This window comes from Oryctolagus cuniculus, chromosome 11 (genome assembly GCF_051225735.1).
Source record: "Oryctolagus cuniculus isolate XC-2025 breed Fujian yellow rabbit chromosome 11, ASM5122573v1, whole genome shotgun sequence".
Taxonomy (NCBI): Eukaryota; Metazoa; Chordata; class Mammalia; order Lagomorpha; family Leporidae; genus Oryctolagus; species Oryctolagus cuniculus.
In genome coordinates, this window is record NC_142877.1 from 65,135,122 (window position 1) to 65,158,208 (window position 23,087).

The following is a 23,087-nucleotide window of genomic DNA, read 5'->3' on the forward strand; positions in this document are numbered from 1 at the left end:
ATTTAGTGCAAGAACATTTGAAAGCACGTATAGTTTTTAATAATATTTCTTTTCCATGAACTTTTAATTGACCCCTCAAATGCAACTGACAACACCCCTCCACCCTCGACCATATACCCAACCCAATCTCTCTTTAGGAATATATTTGGTGACAAATCGGTAGTTTTAACATTTACAGTTTCTCTTTTAGGCTTCTCTAAAGTAGGTTCAATGTTAGATGCCCTTTTCTCAAAAGTTCTCCAAGCCACTATTTTTTTTTTAACAGACAGAGTGGATAGTGAGAGAAAGGTCTTCCTTTGCCGTTGGTTCACCCTCCAATGGCCACCGCGGCCGGCGCGCTGCGGCCGGCGCACCGCGCTGATCCGATGGCAGGAGCCAGGTGCTTCTCCTGGTCTCCCATGGGGTGCAGGGCCCAAGCACTTGGGCCATCCTCCACTGCACTCCCTGGCCATAGCACAGAGCTGGCCTGGAAGAGGGGCAACCGGGACAGAATCCAGCGCCCCGACCGGGACTAGAACCCAGCGTGCCGGCGCAGCTAGGTGGAGGATTAGCCTATTGAGCTGTGGTGCCAGCTCCAAGCCACTATTTTGTAATAGTGTTTATTTTCTTTTTTGCATTTCCACAATCATCCATGAGGCTGGAGCTCGGTGAGCTGTAACTGCAAGGTGCCTCCTGGGCCCTTCAACAAACGTAACACAACTGCAAACAGAAACGCAACCACTGAATAGAGAGCAGAAATAATCTCAGATACAAGGGGCTGGTGCCCATTCAGCCACAGGGGTAGTCACGGGAAACCACCCGAGGGTGTCGAAACAATAAGCCTACAGTTTAGCCACATGGAGACAGGTGCCACGCCACGTGCACCTTAACTCTGGGGAGCCCCCAGACAAAGCCAGCATGAGCCCTCCAGCCTGTAGAAGGTTCTAGACACAACCTCAGATGTCTTCCCTGCAGCCAGATGTCGAAACCGGGATGTGAAGCAGGAAACACAGAAAACCAAGGAGCCGGGTTTAGCTCCTTTGTGCTTCTCCCCACTCCCAGGGCTCTCAATGCCTGGGAACCTCTTCATCCCTTCTTCCCCTGGTGCGTGCTCTCCACATGAAGCACACAGTACGCAGGGGAGCTAAAAATAATCAGTCGTGTCTAAGAGAAACGTGTGAGCCTCTCAGATTTTTCACCTAGAAATCAAAGCCTTCCTAGCATTTCCCAACTGGATGGACGCTGGCGCCCTCGTGTGGCAGGTCACGAGCCATCGCCACGGCATGCCTGCAGCTCTGGCGCTCACTCCCCTGGCCTTGTGTATTGTGAATGCCCATTGCGTTCACAGGACAGGGGTACCTGTGTCCTCAGCTAAATGGCCTTGTGCACTGTGTTGCTAAGTTCTTAACTAAACCATCCCCCACAGAGCGCACAAGTTAAAAGAATCTTTCAAAGAAGTTCCTGACAGAAAATATTACCAAAGAACATCGTCTAAGGTGGCATGTTTTACCCTTAATGTACTCGCACCTGACAATAGTAAGACTCACGTCTGTCACAAAGGCTCTGAAACACCCCAGAAGGCAGCTGAAAAATGGGATTATGTGTGCCATTGTTGATTATGAATTGCACCTTGATATATTAATGATAGCAGGAGAGTTAATGAGCTGCCTTGAGAAAAAGAGAACCACGCCTGCCATAGTCAACACCGCTCACTTGTTAGTTGTTATTTTAAAATATTATCTTTATGGCCTCTACATTATTATAATTTTTATAATTTAAAAAAACAATGATGTTGGTATGTATACACAGTAGTATGGTTACATATCACTAAATAACAGATTGGGAGAACATTCTAAAAATTGGCTTTCAAATGACGGTTTGCAGATGGTCTATTTAAGGGAAAATGCAGTGACCCTGTGGCTGCCTTTCATGAAGATACTGGTAGCTGGCTCTCAGGAAGTGTTTCCTTCCCCCCCTCCCCCAACCACTCAGGCACTCAGGTAACGGAGTTGGGGCCAGGTCAACAGCAAGAAAGGAACTTCCCCGACATGGACTCCCACGCTGAGGGCAATGCCCCGGTTTGAGGACGTGATGCAGTCGCCTTCCCTGCTTTCCCACTGACAAAAAAAAAAAGGGATTCATTATTTCAGAGGCCACACAGTTCTGATTCCCTCTCGTGTGCCCCTATGCCTATGGCTTGATGTCTGTCAAGTCCCTGGCCAGTTTTCCGGGTATCATGAAATATCATGACACTTCAGAGTCCACAGGCTGTGTTTCGGGCATCCCATCCACAGTGGTTTCAATTTCCAGTTTTTTTCTCTGATATAGTAACACCGGGAGAGGGAGAACAAGCCGACGAGAAATCAGAGATGAGAGAAACGTAAATCATGTCATGAATGCCCTTCCTACCATGTTCTAACGCTGTCCAATCGGAACTATGACCACCCAGCGGTTTGCATTTAACCATACCTCTGCTGACTATGTCACTCTGACACTTGCTCTCCAGTGGGGACAAAACTTGTAATTTCACATGCTCCTAGTGACTATTAATGACCACACTATGAAATGCTGCTTTCCTTGCTTGAGTTCCTCCATCACGATGAGGTGAGGCCGTAAGAAGTAGGAAAAGTTTTGTCAATCTATTTTTTGGTTTTGTACTGCAAGTCCATCTCATATTTTAAAACACTATTAAGTACATATTAATTTCTGAGAGATAGGAAGAAGGAAGCTTTTAACAGTTTTGGCAAAGTTGGATTAATGGTTTATTCTAGACTCTTAAATTAGTTCAGGAATGTTCTCTATTACTTTAGTCATTTTTAAAATGGTTCACATTATGTATTTATTTTTTCATTATATTTGCAAGGCAGAATGACAGAGAAATTCCTATTTGCTGGTTCATCTACCAAAGGCCTGCCAGAGCCAGGACTGGGCCGGGCGGAAGCCAGGAGACTGGAACTCAGTCTGAGTCTTCCCCATGGGTGGCAGAGACGCAGGTACTCCAGCCACCACATGCTGTCTCCCAACATATACGTTAGCAGGAAGCTGGATTAGGAAAAGGGGAGCTAGGGCTCGAAGCAGGCACTCCAGGACGGGCTGCAGGCATCTCCAGTGGCATCCTAACCACTACCTCACAGTTCAACAACTTCTCCCCAGTTCCAGAAAATACCATGAGCACTCTGAAACAATACTGCAATGCAGCTGCAAACATCATTGTTCGATTCACAGCAACAACAGTAACAGACAGTACGCACACACATTATCACATGCCGACTGTGGTCCTCAGGGCTTTTCCCATAAACTCATTTTGTATTTTTAGCCCTATAAGGTAATGGTCCTTCTATAACTTAGCAAGACAAATGGACCGTAAGGACAGGATGATGTACAACTTCTCTTCAGTTCTGTCCTTTACAAGAGCTGTTACCCAGCTTCTGAGTCAACAGGGGAGACTGCTAATAACCGTTAAACAACGAGAAATCATAATGGAAATGATAAAATATTGAGCGTCAACTTTTATTGAAATTGTACCTATCCACATCAGGAGTTACTCTTCCTTTTGACTTCTTCAAGGAGATTTTCCAACTCCATTTCTCAGCGGCCAGTGCATAAAGAGGCTGCTTGTTCCAAGTCCAGTCTGTGCTCAGGCAAGCTGCAAGCTTCTTCGCACATTGTCAGTTTCCTCATCAGTAAAACAAAGACACTAAGGACACATACTTATGTACTCATTATGAGGCTGAGTGAATTCACACGGGCAAAGCACTATGATCAGTGTCTGACACTTGAAAGCTGAGAAGAATGAAGGAAAGAAAATCCCAACGGCTTACCCATGGCCAGTGCTCTTCCTACCTACAGCTGCAGGAAGCACATAGCAAGTGCAGAGAGAAACCGCCAGCTTTTAGCCTTAAGACTCCCACCGTGGGCTCACCTCTCCAGGCAGCCGGTTTACGCTGTATTCTCAGCTCCCACACCCATCGTGGTCCAACCTGGACTTCACAGTAAACCAGCACCCACCGAGGAGGGAACTCTGAAGTTATCCTAGCAGACATGAGCCTCGGGGATTCCTGCCTGTGACGTCATCTCTCTCAATCACTAGCAAGTGCTCCGTGTCCTGGGAACTAAGAGGGAGGAGTTCTGAGACCAATTGAAGCAGAGAAGTAGAAATTCTCTAGTTTCTTGATGTGTACAGAACAGTGAGGATTTACAGTGAGCACAGGGAGATGGATCACACGCTGCTGCTCCCACTGCTGTTGTTTTTAGTAGCTGATGTTACCTCGGGGAGCAGCCTGTCAGACGGGGCCAAGTACTCCAGACGGCTGCCGTTGCGGGACCAGAAGCAACCTTCACTTCATGCTCTGGGGTGGAACAGGCGTTCTTCCAGAAAACTGATGAAAAGGATGGCAAGCCTTCTGCCCAGAGAGTCAAAGCAGCCCCATTCTCGCTTCCCTTTCAGTTCTCCCCGCCCCAATCTGATCCTATTTGCCTTGAATTCCCACAGTGCTGCCCTATCCTCTGCTGAGAAAGATAATCAGCTTTCCTCTCCCCTGCTGGTGAACTTGGCCATGATGCTGACACAGCCATCTCCTGTTATTGTAATTAGACACTGAACTAACACACACTGAAAGCACACACTTTGATGTGTTTTGACTACACTGCACAACGTAAGGGTGCTCCTAAGCAAATACACTTGGAAGGTCCACAAGTCTTGTCTGAAGCCAAAAACAATCTCTTCCCAGTGGGGAGTGAAACATGGGGGGAAGACATCCTGGCTATTGCCACGATACCCTGAGCCTCTCCCACCCAAGCATCTCACAAAAGGACGTGCACTTCCCACCCCCATGCTAAGGTTATCAGAGGCCCCTAGGAGCCAACCCCTCCTCAGAGAGGTCAGCTGCTGCCTCCTCTTCTTGCCTCATTCCTAGAGTGACTACACAGTTGGGAACCACAAAGCACAAGCCTGTGGAAGAGCTGTGTTTTCACCCATGGATGGCAATCAGGGTGATAGATACAGATGCCTTATGATCTTTCAAATCAAAGGAACGAAAAACTTTGATTAATGATTCATGGTAATTAAATTCCAAATCTTTTTTAAAAAAGATTTACTTATTTATTCAAAAATCCGGGGTGGGGGGGAGTGAGTATCTTCCATCCACTATTTCACTCCTTAAATGGCTACAACAGCCTTGACTGGGCCAGGCCAAAGCCAGGAATTCCATCCAGGATTCCAACTTGAGGGGCAGGGGCCCAAATACTTGGGCCATTCTTTGCTGCTTTGCCAGGTTCATTATTAGGAAACTGGATCAGAAGTGAAGCAGCCAGTTCTAGAACTGGCACTTGGATAAGGGATGCTGGTGGGGGCTTAACCCACTGCACCACAGCCCACTGCTGGTCCCAATTCCCAGAAAATTTGATCTGGTTAATCAAAAAACCTTCACTGGGAGGCAGGTGGCTGCTGGGAACAAAGTGTCACCCTAAACAAGTTCACAGCTTCTTTCCAAAGGGATGATCTTGTGAAAATGTCATTTGGAAACGCCAGCATTTCAGATTCCCTCCTGTGTTCCCCAAACAAGCAGGTGGAGGCCCAGGAACAAAGAGGCCTGTCCACTGCCATGGGGGATCAACTTCCCAGCTGCCCAGCTGCGGCGCTATGCCTCTTCACACATCAGCTGCCCCAGAGCAACCTAAGTCCAGGAGATGTTCCACGCCTCACTTGTCAGCCAACATGCCCTCCTCCACCTTACCACACAACCACCACAGAGACCTCAAAACCCTTCTGCAACAGAGAAATGTGTATTGTGTATTATTTATTTATTGTGACTTACAGCACTAAAAGTCATCACTCAAAACCAAACCCAACCCAATCTAGAGCCATACAGAGTATCTGGAAGAAAGAATAACTCAACCATACCTCTGCATTTCCTCAGGCTCATGTATTAGGGTGCAGAATCCTATTTGACTGTACTGTTTCCTTCCGAGCTTTATAACTTCTCACAAACATTGCTTCTCCACTCCAACATTTTGCTTTATATGTACATGGAACATGAAACTAATCTGTGTTTTCTTTCCTATAAGTAAGGTGCCAGTGTACACAGCTCAGGCAGACACGGGCCATCCCACGTCCCAGGGAAGTCAGGAGAGGTAGAGCACATGACTAGATGTGCAGGCCTTCAACACGTTCATGGAAAACACATGAGATTAAAAAACCAGGCATGGATTTAAAAATTTTTTTCATCAAGATAAGCTTCTCTTTCAAATTTCATTCCAATGAATTTTTCAAAGTACCTTTATATTATTTTATGCACCAACATTTTGAAAGCAAGATTTTAGAAGGCTTACATTGATGTCTCTGGCTGAAATATTATTTGTGCTAATGGGATAAGATCATTCTCTACAAGGCTTAAGATTGCCTTAAAATCTTTACAGCAATGAATCACTATTTGCAGTAAAAGTTATTTCTTGGCTATCTACCTACCCTGTTGCCACTCAATGTAAGAAATGTCATAAAACATAAAGCCACACTTCTACTGAACTCTTCATAACATAACTTTTGTTGCTAACAAATAAACCACTTCTGCCAAATTTTTTTATGCTTGTGAGCTTCACATTACTGTACAGGAAATTTAAGGTTTTCTTCAATCTCCAAGGAACATGAAGGGGACACCATCCGTGAAAGAAGTCACGTGGAAACCCACATCTCGACACTGCTAAATTTACAAGAGACACGTGTTCAAGAAAGGGGGGAATAGCTGAGCGTGCGTCTTCCAGCAGAAGCCCACACAACTTGATCCTGCCATCCTTCATCTGTCAAACCTGCCTGCAGGTGAAATCAGATGCCTGCTCCATCTTGTTGCTTCTAACAGTATTGGACCGTTTTCCCATCCTTACCTTTCCTGCCCTCTCTGAGGCTCATGGCATAGTTACCTTCCCTCTCTACTGCTCCCTTCTGTTGGAGCTTCTAGAACCCCACTGTCATCAGGTTTCTTTCCTGCACTTTTATCCTCTGGCTTTTATACTCTTTCTGGGTAATCGAAGCCACACGTAGTCTCAAGTATAATTTTTGCACTTGTAAATCCTGAACCCTGATCCTTCTTAGACTGGCTCCTGAACTCCAAACCCTTATTTTTAACATCCTGCAAGGCACTTTTACCTGGAGAAGTGCAATCAGTATACCCAAAGCTCCAGGCACCACCTCTGCCCATTCCCTCACCTTGCAACCTGTACCTACTCCAGTGGTACACTTGTCGACAACCAGCACCCACAGCTGAACTCCCCCCTGCCCCAATCAGCTGGTCACATGGTCACCTCTACTGTATCTGTCACATCATCTCTCCTGAGTTTGTCCCTTGTGCCAATCACTTCCTTGTTTCAAGTCCTCATCATTTCCCACCTGGATTTCTGCCCGAGCCTCCTCACTCCACCTTGGGGTCTCCAGGTTCGGACACTCAGCCTTCCAAAGGAAGCCTCCGTGCTGCCACCACTGTCATGATTCATCTTTCCCTTGTTCAAAATCTGGTTACAACCCCAGCTCATCATGACATCTGATGGCCCATGTGTGTGACACCTGTTTGCAGGCTCAGCATAGTGGCATAGAGGGTTGAGCCACCACTTGCAATGTAGCATCCCATCGTGGAGTGTTGGTTTGAGTCCTCAGTACTCTGCTTCTGATCCAGGTCCCTGCTAATACACCTGGAAAGGCAGCAGATGATGGTCCTAGTAGTTGGGTCCCTGCCACCCACGTGGGAGACTTGGATGGCGTTCCTGGCACCGGGCCCAGCCCAGAGATTGTGGCCATGGGGGGAGCGAACCAGTGGATGAAGACCTCTGTTTCTCTCTGTTGCTCTACATTTTAAATAAATAAATCAATAAACTTTTTATAAAGGAGGGCGGGGGCCAGCGCCATGGCTCACTTGGTTATTCTTCCACCTGCGGCACTGGCGCTGGCATCCCATATGGGCGCCAGTTTTAATCCCTGCTGCTCCTCTTCCAGTCCAGCTCTCTGCTGTGGCCTGGGAAGGCAGTGGATGGCCCAGGTGCTTGGGCCCCTGCACCTGCATGGAAGACCAGGAGGAAGCACCTGGCTCCTGGCTTTGGATCAGTGCAGCTCCGGCTGTGGCGGCCACTTGGGGAAAAAACCAACAGAAGGAAGACCTTTCTCTCTCTCTCTCTCTCTCTGTAACTCTGTCAAATAAATGTAAAAAAAAAAAAAAAAAAGGATGGCGGAGCTAGTTTCACTTAAGAATGTCCTCAATGAAGCAATTAAAATATTTGTAAAATGGACACTTACTTGCTGTTCATGTCTTAGCACCCCCGTGAGCAGCACAGTCTCTAAAACACTGCAAGCCATGCCTCGTGCGCTCTCAGGCTAGCCCATCTTTGCAGATGCCTGTTCTACAGCGAGCCTCCTTCTCTAACTTTGTTTCAAGGCTATTCACTTTTCAAGATCACAGCTTGGCCGGCGCTGCGGGTCACTAGGCTAATCCTCTGCCTGCGGTACTGGCACCCCGGAGCTCTAGTCCCAGTTGGGGTGCCGGATTCTGTCCCGGTTGCTCCTCTTGCAGTCCAGCTCTCTGCTGTGGCCCGGGAGTACAGTGGAGGATGGCCCAAGTACTTGGGCCCTGCACCCCATGGGAGACCAGGAAGAAGCACCTGGCTCCTGGCTTCAGATTTGGGGGCGAACCAATGGAAAGAAGACCTTTCTCTCCGTCTCTAACTCTGTCAAAAAAAAAATCACAGCTCAACTGTCACTTTCTCTAGAGTGACTTCCCTAATCGGATCTATCCCCTTCCTCCTTGTGTCTCCTCAGAGTTTGGTTCTATACATACCCCTCTCCCACTGTATTTCTCTGGAGACTCACTCCATGGTCATGCACTGCCTACTCAATCTTTCTCCCTCCTGGACTCATCTCTAAGAAGTCAGGAGCTGAGCCGGCGCCGTGGCTCAATAGGCTAATCCTCCACCTTGCGGCGCCGGCACACCGGGTTCTAGTCCCGGTTGGGGCGCCGGATTCTGTCCCGGTTGCCCCTCTTCCAGGCCAGCTCTCTGCTATGGCCAGGGAGTGCAGTGGAGGATGGCCCAGGTGCTTGGGCCCTGCACCCCATGGGAGACCAGGAAAAGCACCTGGCTCCTGGCTCCTGCCAGGATCAGCGCGGTGCGCCGGCTGCAGCGGCGGCCATTGGAGGGTGAACCAACGGCAAAGGAAGACCTTTCTCTCTGTCTCTCTCTCTCACTGTCCACTCTGCCTGTCAAAAAAAAAAAAAAAAAAAAAAAAAAAAAGAAGTCAGGAGCTGTAGTAAACCCCTTGCCTTATCCCCAAGGCTCGGTACATGCAGACTCGGTGCTTAGTTATGTTGTTTGGGTGGAGGAACAGATCCATGGGGGAAGGGCCGGAGTCTTGCCTTGCTTGTCTCCTGCAGGTGTTTTTGGGCCCTAGACCCCACACTCACTACCCTTTCCTAAGCATTGCCAACATTTGAGTGTCAGCAGCAAGGAGCGGCCTTCTAGATGGGAAAAATCACTGGTCCCCTTAAGCCAGTGTATCCAGTGTCATCTGTTGTAAGCTGTTCATGCAAAATAGAAGCCCAAGCCTTGGCAGTGGCCTTCAAGGTCCTGCCAGATCGCCTCACTCAACTCCTATGACCGTTCTGACATTTTCTGCAGTGCAGGCATTCCTGTACCTCTGCTCTAGCCACAGGGCCTCCTTGCTGATGGTTGAGAACACTGGGCTCACAGTCTTTCCAACTGCCCAGAACGCTAAAGTCTTCTACTTCCAGGGTCTTGACCTGAAAGTCATCTGTTCAGCGATGCTTAGCTCATCGCTTGTTTGCTTTTTTAAGATGTATTTATTTATTTGAAAGTCAGAGAGAGAGGGAGAGGCAGAGACAGAGTCAGACAGAGAGATCTTCCATCTGCTGATTCATTCCCTAGATGGCCACAATGGCCTGAGCAGAGCCAGGCAGAAAACAGGAGCCAGGAGCTTCTTCTGGGTCGCCCAAGTGAGTGGCAGGGGTCCAAGTACTTGAACCATCCCCTGCTGCTCTTCTAGGCCATTAACAAGGAGCTGAATTCGAAGTGGAACAGCTGGGACATGAACTAGTGTCCATAAGGGATGCTAGCGTCACATGGTGCTGCACCATGCCAGTCTCTAGATCCTAGTTCTAAGGCTTTAAAAAAAGCAGCACAGGGGCCAGCATTGTGGTGCAGTGGGCTAGGCTGCCATTTTCGCCTACATCCCATACTAGAGTGCTTCTTTGAATCTCATTGTTCTGTTTCTGATCCAGCTCCCTGCCAATGTGCCTGGGAAAGCTGTGGAAGATAGCCCAAGCACTTGAGTCCCTGTCACCCATGTGGGAGACTGGATGGAGTTCCTGGCTCCTGGCCTCAGCCTGTTCTAGTCCCAGCTGTTGTGGTCATTTGGGGAGTGAACCAGTGGATGGAGCTCTCTTTCTGTCTCTCCATCTCTATATCACTCTGCCTTTCAGATAAATACCATGCTATTTTTCCTTTTAAAAATCAGAACAAATAATACAACCCATAAAACAAACATTTCAATTTAAACAACTATAAGTAGATATTTTTCTAAAGAAGATATACAAAAGGCCAATAAGCACATGAAAAAATGTTCAACATCATTAATCACCAAGGAAATGCAAACCAAAACTACACTGAGATGTCACCTCCCACTCTCAACAATGAATATTATTAAAAAAATAGAAAAGAGCAAATGTTGACGAGGATGTGGAGAAACTGGAATGTGAGCACCATTGGTGGGAAAGTAAAGTGCTGCAGCAACTATGGAGAACAATACGGAGGTTCCTCAAGAAATTAAATAGAACTCCCATATTATCCAATACTTCTAATTCTAGGTATATATATGTAACAGAACTGGAAGTAGGAACTCAGATACTTGTATACCTATGTTCGTAAGAGCATTATTCATAGTGGACAAAAGGCGAATGCAACTCAAGTGTCTGTTTAGAGACGAATGGATAAGCTATGGGATATACACTCATGAGATGAGTATTACAAAGGAAGGAGACCCTGACACACGCTACAGCATGGCTGACCTGTCAGGACATCATGCTAAATGAAATAAGCTAGGCACAAAAAGACAAACATCGCATGATCTACTTATATGAATGGCCAAGTGCTTAGAGACACAATATAAAACAGGGGCCAGCACTGTGACCTAGCAGGTAAAGCCGCCGCCTGCAGCACCAACATCCCATATGGGTGCTGGTTCAAGTCCCAGCTGCTCCACTTCCGACCCAGCTCTCTGCTACAGCCTGGGAAAGCAGGAGAAGATGGCCCAAGTCCTTGTGCCCCTGCACCCATGTGGGAGACCTGAAAGAAGCTCCTGGCTCCTGATTGGCCCAGCTCCAGCTGTTGCAGCCATTTGGGGAGTGAACCAGTAGATGGAAGACTTCTCTCTCTGCCTCTCCTTCTCTCAGTAACTCTTTCAAATAAATAAATAAATCTTAAAAAATAAATAAAATATAACAGTGGTTGCCCAAGGCTGAAGGGAGGTAAGAGTGAGGAGTCAGTATTTAAGGAACATAGTGTTTGAGCTTGGAGAGATGAAAAAGTTCTAGAAACAGATAATGGTGATGGTTGTACAACTACACAAATATATGTAATGCCTCTGAACTGTATACCTAAAAATGGTTAAAATGGTAAAATTTTAGGCCATGTATAGTCTGCTACAATTTTGAAAAGAACAAACACAGCTCTTGCCTTAAGCTCTGCTAATCAGCCTAATGCATCGCACAGAAGGGAAGCTTCTGGAACTGAGGCAGGAAGTGGGCAGCCAGGTCACCTGTGCTCTGCACCTTCCTGCTGCCTCCTGAAACCTTGATCCCGAGACCTAGAAGCATCGCAGGGGAGGGTCAGGCTCCATCCTAAGTGCTCCTGTACTGGTTCACCGCTCTTAAGGACAGGGAAGTTAAGAGTTGCCCTCCTCCCCTCCCCCCGCTCCATTTCTAGGAGCTCTAAGGGGTAACTTTTTGCTAAGGCATAAATAAAAAATGCCATCACTGCTGGCCTCATGCCAAATGTCCACACATTGACGTAGCTTTACAGAAATTACTTCACGTCCCTGTGGCAGGGGAGAAACCTCAAGGGGAAAAGCAACATTAAGTCACTGGCACCCATATTCAATTACCGTCAGTGCCTCGCACTTTCTGAGCCCTTTACCATAATAACTCAATCTGCTAAACAATCCTGTCAAGCAGGTATGAAAGGAATTGTGTGGTCTCTGATTCACAAGTGAATAAATACACAAAATTCCGTGGACATAACACACACAGAGGAACTGAAGCGAGATGACTTCAGGGTAACAAGCATTAACATTTATTAATTATGTATTAGTGAAGACACTGGCTCAGTATTTTCCATAGGCTACTGGGTTTTCTGCTTCCAGCCAGCCTCTGTCTACCATTTGGTAGTTGCTGCTGTTAATCCTCTTTGTGGAAGAGAAAAGTGAGGCTGAAAGAAAATCCCCCAACTAAGTAGCTAAGAAGTAGCAGACTGTTGCACTTACATTCTTACATTTTTTTTTTTAAGTCAGAGAGAGAGAGACACCGATGGAGAGAGTTCCCATCTGCCAGTTCACTCCCCGAATGTCCACAAAGGCCAGGGCTGGGATCGAAGCCAGCAGCTCCTAAGTCTCTCACATGAGAGGCAGGGATCCAACTATTGCAGCCTCCCAGGGTGCACATTAGCAGGAAGCTGGAGTCAGGAGCCAGAGCTGAGAATCCAACTCAGGCCCTCTGATATAGGACACCCACGTCTTAACCACTAGGCCAGACACCCACCCATGCGCTATCATTCTACACTGCCCACCCAGGTCCTATTCTCTGTCCCTCTGGGATGCTAGCGCTCAACAATGGTTCCTTCAGCCTTGATAATAAGTCAAATGGTTGAGCCTCATGGGTCACTATGTGTCTCTAAACCGGCTTAGTAATAATAAAACAAATCCGCACTGTTAGTCTTTTCTGACCATAAATGTGACAAGATACCATTTCATGGGCTGAGAAGATAATCCTAAATCTTTTAAAATCTTATAAAAACTTTTAGACAAAATATTCTCAAGAGCCTGAGACTAACTAGCTGCATTTGCGTTGTTCCATTCCCCGTCTCCTGATTTTCCTGGCGAACGCCTCTCCATGGGACTGAGTGGCCTGATGGGCCCAGTGTCTACCACTCCTTCCCCTGCCCAGTGGCTTCTTCAGAACTGCCGAGGATAGGTCTGCTTTACAGTCCCGAAACCGGAGAGAGGAGGCACGCTTTGTGCTTTGTCAACAGGGCATGCAGTCTGCAGGGCCACCTACGGGTTGCAAGGGCTTTGGGCCAATTGGAACAAAGATGAATCTGGAAGAGCGTCAGGCCCATAGGCGCCTGCTGACCAACTCTGATGGACAGGCAAAGGGAAGAAGGGGGTCAAGTCATAACAGGGCTCCAGGCCAACAGTTATGTCCACCCACTCACAGGGGCTCCTGGATATTGCCTTCACAAAGACCTAGATGTGGTTTCTGTGAAGCCACCAAACACTGCACCTGTCAATGCTTACACCACCTGCTATGTGTGCTCTAACTACCTCAAGTGGTAAAAATGCAAGCACCAGGGCCGGTGCTGTGGTGTAGCAGGTAAAGCCGCTCCCTGCAGGGCCGGCATCCCATGTGGGCGCCGGTTTGAGTCCCAGCTGCTCCAGTTCTGATCCAGCTCTCTGCTATGGTCTGGAAAAGCAGTGGAAGATGGTCCAAATCCTTGAGCCCCTGTACCCACATGGGAGACCAGGAAGAAACTCCTGGCTCTGGAGTAGCCATCTGGGGAGTGAACCAGCGGCTGAAGACCTCTCTTTCTCTCTCTGCCTCTGCCTCTCTGTAACTCTGCCTTTCAAATAAACAAATCTTTAAAAAAAAAAAATGCAAGCAGCAACTCATTGTCCAGGGGTCACCTCCAGTGTGGAATGTGTGAGACTGAAGACCCACTCCCCACCCCCCACTAACCCTGGGAACACAGCTTCTCTCAGCTTCAGCCCTGCCCGGGGCTAAGGCCAAATGCCTTCCAGTGGGCCCAGGTGCGTGCACTGCTCCCCGCCGGGGGAACCAAGGATGCAGTGGGTCTTACCGAGTTCTCCTTTAGCTGCAGCCCTTCCCCGTTGGGAAGAGAGGACCGCCTCTTGGAGTTCCTATTTGGGGTTGAGGTCACGGCCCCTGCTTTCTTCTTCACGGTGAGCACTTCGCAGCTGGCTTGGTCTTCGTTGTGTGTGCTCTTCCCGGCATTGATGACCCTGCAGAAGAGCCAAGGCAGCGGGTCAGACAGAGCCAGGTCCAGAACGCGAGCACTCAGTCCTGTCCTGTCCTGGGGGCCGCTGCAGTGGACTCCACAGCCCGCACGACACCAACACCCTACTGCACCCCGAGGATCGGAGAACCTTGGTGTTTTACGTTCCTGGATTTTCAAAAAGTAGAATTCTATTAGCACCCGTTAAAACATTCACCACATACGTTGATCTGCACTCATTCGCCTCCACAGGTGTCTGGGAGATATGATCAACCCCACTGACCCATGCTAGTCAAAACACATGAGGCAATCACTCTCTCGGTTTAATTTGGCACCTGGGCATTTGGGCAATCAAAATGAAGACAGATAGGGTGGCTTGGGAATTGTGGTTCCTTTGTCCAAGCACAAAACTACCATTGATCTTATCAAAACACACAGCAGTAGCCTACAGCACCCTGCAAAGTCCGAGAACTGTATTTCACGATGCCTTCCTGTTTTTACTTGACACGCAGGAACGTGGATCAAAACTGCACTCTCCTTTTTAAAAAACTTATTGACTTGAGAGACAGAAGATGATCTCTCATCTATGGGTTCACTGCTCAAATGTCCACAATAGCTATGTATCGGCCAGGAGCCAGGAACTCAAGCCAGGTCTCCCACATGTGTGGCAGGGACCCAAGTACGCGTAGCACTGCTATCTCTCAGGGTCTGCATCAGTAGGCAAACTGCAGTCGGGAGCCAAGCTGGGTATTGAACCCAGGTACTCAGATATGGGGGTTAAATTCCTGCCCTCAAGGCTTACTCTTTTTAAAGCATCTTTATCTTTTTCCATACAGAGTAATAGTCACCACACGCTATCCTCACACTGGGCTACAAGGCACTGTGATTTGCACAAGACAGCTAATAGTGAATGACATCAGAGCATGTTGACTCTGACTTGGTCTAACGACCAAAATGTCAAGTATATGAGTGCCTAGGAGAAACAGGCCGCACGATTCATACACCTTTCTTGTTTCAGGTGCCTGCGCACTCATATCCTGGGTTTCAGCACTGTTTTCTTACTAAGTAGCTAAGCAGCTGCCGAACTGCATCTCCTGCCAGAGAGCTCTCCTTGATTTGCCTTTGGCTGTGTTTGCTTTTCAAAAATTTCAACGGGGTCCACAGTGGCTGACAGAGTCAGAGTAGAGTTCAAAAAACTCAGACGTGAAAAGGGAAAAGATGGCCCCCCTTTTTTTTTTTTCAGGTAAATTACAAAGGAATTCACTCTGCAAGTGTGCTTTGTACACTGTTCTATGAACCTGGCTGCAAATCCTAACAGTTAAATGAAAGATTATCAAGTTCAAATGACTTTTTAAAAACAAGTTTAAATTCTGCAATGATTATAGACCCAGAATAAGTTGCAGAAATAGTAGAGCCCTATGTGCCCTTCACCCAATGTGCATAACAATAACATATTATATAATCAAAGCACAGAGTCAAAATCAAGAAATTAACATCAATACGGTACTGGCACCCACATTACAGACATTATTAAGATTTTACAACCAATAGCTTGTAGTACTGAAAATTGTCCAGATCTCCATAAACCAACATGAACGTACATGTCATAACTAAGTAACAGAGAGAAAGCAAATTGAAAAGTGAACGCCAAGATCCAGGGGAGTATGCTTCAGGCAATCTTCTGCCAAGCCCTGGGATTTTTATGGAGGTGTCTCAGATGTTTTAACAATTTGCTTAAAATTTATACTTTTTATGTGAATAAGCATTTCTTAAAGAATTCAGTAATTTAAGGTTCACTCCCATCCAGCCATGTGAAAAAATTCATTAGTCTGCATATTTTGGGCAGTATAGGGTACAATAAGCCTTCAATTGACCAGTATCATTTGATGGCAAGAACTATTAAAAAATTAAATTAGCATTTGCAAGTGCTTATCTGCATGCTGTAAGAAAAAGACCTGCCAGTCTTCTATAATCTCCCATATTTCAAATGCCTGCATCAAAATTGTTCTTAGTTTTATGATAAATGTCAATGTAGGCATATTTTTTGTAAAGTTATTCTAATTTTATTGCTATTTGCTAAGCTTTTTTTTTTTTTTTTTCTGACAGACAGAGTGGACAGTGAGAGAGAGACAGAGAGAGAGAGAAAGGTCTTCCTTTGCCGTTGGTTCACCCTCCAATGGCAGGCGCACCGCGCTGATCCGATGGCAGGAGCCGGGAGCCAGGTGCTTTTCCTGGTCTCCCATGTGGTGCAGGGCCCAAGCACCTGGGCCATCCTCCACTGCACTCCCTGGCCACAGCAGAGGGCTGGCCTGGAAGAGGGGCAACCGGGACAGAATCCGGCGCCCCGACCGGGACTAGAACCCGGTGTGCCGGCGCCGCAAGGCGGAGGATTAGCCTAGTGAGCCGCGGTGCCGGCTAAGTTTTTTTTTTTTTTAAAGACTATTTATTTGAAAGTCAGAGTTAGAGGACAGGCAGAGAGAGAGAGGTCTTCCATCCACTGGATCACTCCCCAATTGGCCGCAACAGCCGGAGCTGTGCCGATTTGAAGCCAGGAGCTTCCTCCGAGTCTCCTGTGTGGGTGCAGGGGCCCAAGGACTTGGGCCATCCTCCACTGCTTTCCCAGGCCATAGCAGAGAGCTGGATCGGAAGAGGAGCAGCCAGGACTAGAACTGGAGCCCATATGGGATACCGGCGCTTCAGGCCAGGGCGTCAACCCGCTGTGCCACAGCACCGGCCCCTAAGCTTTCTTTTTTAACAGGAGATGGCGTGCATAGGCAGGTGGGAGTCTGTGCCAGTCTCTGTGAGGTCAGATTGGCCTCCAGTGCCTGTCACCGGCTGGCAAGGGCTGAGGGGTGGCCAACGGAGGCTTTCATATCTGTTCTCTTGCTCTGCCTTTGCCCTCGCCTCTAAAAGCCACTTTGGTATGGCTGGAGAATAAGACGAGGTTCTTGAAGTACCAAGGAGGCCACTACCTGCATGAAGGATCACCACCATCAGGCTTACTGCCCCAGCCAGGTAACACAGCTGCAGTGTAGAAGTAGGCCTACCTTGGCCCCCAGTGCAACATCTTCCTGGCACACAAAGGGACATCAGCCTGAGGCAGGCCAAGCTGGACTGGGATAGCAAACACAGAACAAACAGATTTGGCAAGGTTTGGCCCAGGCCTGAGAGAGGTGGGCGTTGTATCCCTGCTTCTCTGGCTACTGCAGGCGTTAGGAAAGGCCCAGGGAAGGCAGAAGGTTGGGTCCCTCGTATGTTCCTGTCCCTAGTTATGCTGCTCTTGCTTAACCTGGGCCACATCGCCAGGGACAACAGCTGGGGCTCACGATGTAGAAGATGCTCCTGTCTGCAGTGGCCCTTCTGCGTGTGCCCTTGGAGAACCCAACCAGGCAGGGGAAGGAGGTTCAAACTACTGCCTGCCCCTTCTCAGCTGCTCGGAGTGACTTCCCCTGCGGCGTGTCTTGGGTGCAGTGTTTACCTGATGGTGCTATTAGACCGCCTGGGTCTCCCAAGTAAGTGCCTTCCCTAGGGCGAGGTGCGTGGAGGCTGGGCTGGGTAAGACAGTTCATGATGAGCTTCCCAGCACTGCCCTCGGGATGGGATCCCTGTGGACCACTGGCCCTTAATCTTGTGTTGTGCTCACGTAGTTTGTTCTTTGGCTTTTAGTCACGTGACAGGCTGACTCCTCTGTCACTCTGACAGTCAACGAAGCTCCTATAATTACCCAAACCACAAGTCACTGTCCCCTAAAAGTGCTTCATCTCCTGTCTCTTCTAGAGCATGTGGAACTCCAGCGAGGACTGAACTTCAGCAAGAGTCCGAGGAACCTTATTTTAGGCTGAGAAACCTGGGGCCCTGGAAGACTGCAGCTTGCCCGAGGTGACAGCTAAATACGGCCGAGCTGTGAACACACCTCTCTGAGTTGGAGCTCCTTCTGCTTCAGCTCTCAGCCTGTTGCATTGTCCTATCGTGCAGCTATTCTTGTGGGCACTTGGTTCAGAAGTGTGTGTTTCAATGACTCAGCAGAGCTAGAGAACCGAAAAAGACAATGCCTGTGACCCTGCTTCACTGTTCCATGTTGAATACGGCTTGTGACTGAGACTAATGAGATATCAGCAAGTCAGAAACGTCAGTCTAGTGGGAACACAGCACCACTACCTCCGTAAGCCGGTCTGGGAAGATATCTGATTATTATCCGTGTGATAAAGGCTAATTTAAATATTATTTAAATATCAATCTAAGTTATTACTTTTTTCATTTTAATTAAAGGATTAAAAAAAAAAAAAAAAAAAAAAGAGGGGCCAGTGCTGTGGTGCAGTGGGTTAAAGCCCTGGCCTGCAGTGCCAGCATCCTATATGGGCACCGGTTCGAGTCTGGCTGCTTCACTTTTGATGAGGCTCTCTGCTATGGTCTGGGAAGGCAGCAGAATATGGCCAAAGTCCTTGGACCCCTGCACCCACATGGGAGACTGGGAAGAAACTCCTGGCTCCTGGCTTCAGATCAGCCCAGCTCTGGCCGTTGCAGCCATCTGGGGAGTGAATCAGTGGATGGACAATTTCTCTCTGCCTCTCAAATAAATAAATAGACAAATAAATAAAAGTTTGGCTAGAATGGGCATTTGGCCTAGGTGTTAAGAAGCCTGCAACCCACATTGAGCCTGGATTCAATTCCTGGCTCCAGCTCTCAAACCCAGCTTCCAGCTAATGTGGACCTTGGGAGGCAATGGTGATAGCTCAAGTTACTGGGTCCCTGACACCCATGTGGAAGACCTAGACTGAGTTCCTGGCTCTTGGCTTTGGCCTGGCTCAGTCCCAGTCATTGCTAGGATTTGGGGAGTGAACAGTAGATGAGAATGTTCTCTTAATTTCTCTCTCTCTTTAAGAGAACATCAACCACCATCAACTTAAACATTTTACTTTGTTCTTCGAAAGTGAATGCCTTGCTTACTAAGTCATGGATTTCCCTAATGTAAACACTTGTGTCAGGAACTATACTCCCTTCCTGTCCTATGCTCTAGGGCAGTAAGCACTACCTTGAAAGCAGGAGCTACAATTCTTTGTCTAATATTTACCCATGCTACTCATTTTCAAGACTCGGGCTTCCAAAGGTGATGGACCATGGATCATCACACCTTTGTTGACATTGTTTCTGACAACATTTTCCTTGAAATTAAGTTTGAGATAATAAGTGATTATAAGAGCATTTCCCCAGACAGTAGCTCCTGGTGGGTACTTAACAAATGTCTGTTGAGTGAATAAAGCCATCAGAACAGAAATCAACTCTGGGACTTCTGTGGAGTGGAGAGTAGCATCTTTACTGAGTACTTTCTATGTGCCAGGGACTGCTGTTAACATTTCATATTTAGTAATGAACTCATTCAATCATCTTGTCCACTCAATAGTAGCTACCGTGGTTAGTGATTTTCTAACACTAAGTCACAGCTACTGAGTGGCATACTTTAGTTGAGTCTTAATTTTGTCAAATCTCAGTTCCTTAGTGAACTTTTTAAATTCCATGAGTTGCTAAAATACATGTGTTAGGGAAGACGATTTTAGTTCTCCAAATTCAATAACTGGACAGTTTAAAAAATTATGATTAAAATTCAGATAAGTAAATTTTCAGCTGAAGGAGAGGGTTAGCTACCACCTCTTCAACATAAAAAGCTCACGTCTAGTCTTTTCAACTCTTAGAAAAACATGGCACACATTTTGCTTGGGAGCCAGACATGTGGCAAATTCATTTATGTACTTCTTCAACCCATCTTCAATTGGACCAACACCTTTCCTCCGCCCCTGCCTCTTGTAAAAAACTTTCTTAAGAACATTCAGGACTTGGAAGACAAAAATGCTCCATAGGTATCAGACACAGTTTGGGAACATGACTTTAAGTCCCTGGATTGAATATGACTGTGAGATTGTAACAACAGTAGAATCTCTTTAAAAGGAGCAAGTGCTTGATTGTGTGCCACCTACCCATGTTTGAGAAACTTGTTTTCCTTCAGTTTATGAAATCACCATTTTTTAGGTAATCAACTCCACCCGAACTTCAGCAGAACAGTCAATCAACGAAGACTGCCATGGTTGACATGTTTTGAAGGATTCGCATGTGCCATGTGCTAAGTATTTGATACCATAGGTGCTCAGTGCACTCCAGGAGGCAGGAGCAGGGATGATAGGCAGACCTAGCTGAAACACGGCCTGTGTTAACTGCTTGCTCTAGCTGTGTGTTCTTGGGCAAGCTGCTTTGTCACTTCCCACCATAGGAAAGATGCTGAGAACTAAATGTCCACCTGAGAAGTGCTTGACAGTGGCTGGCTCACAGAGGCACCAATACCTACATATGCTATGGAACAACAGGAGAGGTCAGGAGTGTATGGCACACACAGCTGTTCTGTTATCCAGCCAGGGGAGGAGTCCGAGGAAACCCTCTCCCCGCTTTCCATCAGCAACCCTCGCCCTGCCCAAGGACACAGCTCCAGGTGTCCAGCGCCTCCAAGCAATGTGCACGATACTTCTCCGAACAGGGACCTGGAGCAGGGCCACTCACTCCTGAGACCGCCTCCTAAGCCACCTATCTGACAGCACCCGGGAAAGCAGCCACATGGTTACCAACGTGCTCTTTCCACTCCTACCCAGATCTGCCCACAGCCTCCAGCTCTCGGTCCCGAGGCTCCTGGATCCCAGACTCGTGATAAAAGGATCAACCAGGAAACTCTGTCTTTGGTTACAATTACGTAGCTTTGTTTTTAAAGGAATTAAAAGGTCTGAAGAGTTTAGGCTAAAGAGTTTACACTAAGTGTTAAGACTGCTCAGCAGGCAGTAACGGCACTGCTCAAGGATGAGTGAGATACTGCCGATTCATATATACTTGAGAAGCAGACACTAACATGCTCTAGGGGGAAAGGAGCCATTTATGGAAAATCCAACACAGTGCTCAATTACGACTACTCACTTTTCTAGGTAGCCTCACAGACAATGCTCCATGCCTGACCACTGACGGCTCAGAAGGGCAACTTAATTCCTAGCTCCAAGGAAGATGGTAATCTCTCCTTCTTGGGGTCCTGGACAACCACAGCTCTGACCAGGAACCTAAGCTTTGAAAACAGCCATCGCCAAAAGCAGCTGGCCAGCCAGCCAGAACCTCCTTGCAAAAGGAGGCTCCAGCCACCCGGGGAACAGGAGGTCATCTCAGCCAGTTCAGCGAACAGTCAGTCAAGTGTAGCCAGGCAGGAACAAGGACAGCACAGCACACACTTCCTGCAGTGCAGGAACAGACCACCTCATGGAAGGGCCAGCATGGGCCGTGGAAAGGTGGTCTTCTCCTCACACAACCTTACACCTGCTGGCTCTCAGGCCCTGGCTGTGGCTAATGAGGGGATGGGACCATTTTCTACCTGCAACCTGGAGGCTTAGGTGTCACAAATTGGCTTTAAAATATTTTTGCCTGCGAAGTATTTTTATAGAGGTAAGTCAGTTGTCAATAAAAATCGGGGCATCTATATTAAAATCTTAATTTTGGGGGCCTGCACTTTGGCTTAGTGGGTTAAGCCAGTGCCAGCATCTCATATGGGTGCCAGTTAAGATCCCAGTTGCTCCACTTCTGATCCAGCTCTCTGATATGTCCCGGAAAAGCAGTGAAAAATGGCCCAACTGTTTGGGCCCTGGCACCCCCATGGGAGACCCAGAAGAAGCCCCCGGCTCCTGGCTTTGGATCAGTCCAGCTCTGGCCGTTGTGGACATTTGGGGAGTGAACCAGCAGATGGAAGATCTGTCTTCCTCAATCTCCTTCTAATTCTGCCTTTCAATTAAATAAGTAAATCTTTTTTTAAAAAAATCTTAATTTTTTTCCATTTTTCTTAAAAACAAATACATTTGACTATTCATATGTCCCTCTTATATGACTGCAATCAGCTGGACCAAGGGGCCACTGCCCCGAGACTGGACGTGTCCTGTGAGCTTACGCCCTTCACGTGTCACTCAGTGATCATCCTGACTCCACGGGCATTTGGATCTACCGCACCACCATCAGACACTGGTGACTATCTGAAGAAGACCAGAGATTAGATACAGAGTACACATTGATTGGAATAATTACTTTAACATATTCAATATGTAATTAAATAGGAGAAAAGAAAGAAAACTAGGGATTGGTTTCTGCCCTCCAGAAGCCCAAAATCATTTTATAGTAGGGAGATTTTCTGTCTTAAGTGTACTTGGTGTTAGGAAACTGGCGCAGTTGGCTGCATGGCCCAGCTACCTGAGCCAGGCTCCACTCCCATCCTAATGGGATTGGCTGATCCTGCTTCCCTGCCCGCCCTCAGGCAAAGTTTTAAAGGGGCCTGTTCCTGAACACGTGCTCTCTCTTGCCCCTTCTCTCCTGCTCTCTCTCGGTTCCTCTCTCTAGCCTCCTCCTCTGGTCTCTTGGCTCTGCTCTCCTCTCTCCTCTTCTCTGCTTTATCTTCTCTCCTTGCTAGCTCTTCTCCTTTCTGTCTCTCTCTCTTACAGTCTCCCTCCCTTTTTTCCTTTGCTGCCCCTTCACTCCAGTCTGCAGGGTGTCCCCCAGTAAACGCTTTCCCTTACTCCGGTGTCTGGTGTGCTTTGCGATGGCTAACATTAAGATATAACACTTGGGCTTCTATAACAAAATACCATGAATTGGGTGGCTTACAAACAACAAAAACTTGTGATTCTGGGTGCTGAGAAGTTCAAGGTGCTGACAGATTTTATGTCTTTGTTCATAGACAGCCTTATTTAAAAAAAAAAAAACATTTATTTATTTGAAAGCCACAGTAATAATAAGAGAGTGAGAAACAAGGTGAGTGAATGGGGTACGGG

The 23,087-nt window shown here is 47.4% G+C and overlaps 1 protein-coding gene across 4 annotated transcripts in view; it reads right to left on the reverse strand.

The window, feature by feature from the left end:
- The window catches only part of PPM1H (protein phosphatase, Mg2+/Mn2+ dependent 1H), a 300,918-nt gene that overhangs the window by 174,137 nt on the left and 103,694 nt on the right, over nt 1-23,087 (reverse strand). For all 4 annotated transcript variants that reach the window (XM_002711306.6, XM_051846392.3, XM_089307436.1 and 1 more), the window contains exon 2: nt 14,098-14,260. In XM_002711306.6, the coding sequence (XP_002711352.2) occupies nt 14,098-14,260 (163 nt within the window). The remainder of the gene's footprint in view (nt 1-14,097; nt 14,261-23,087) is intronic.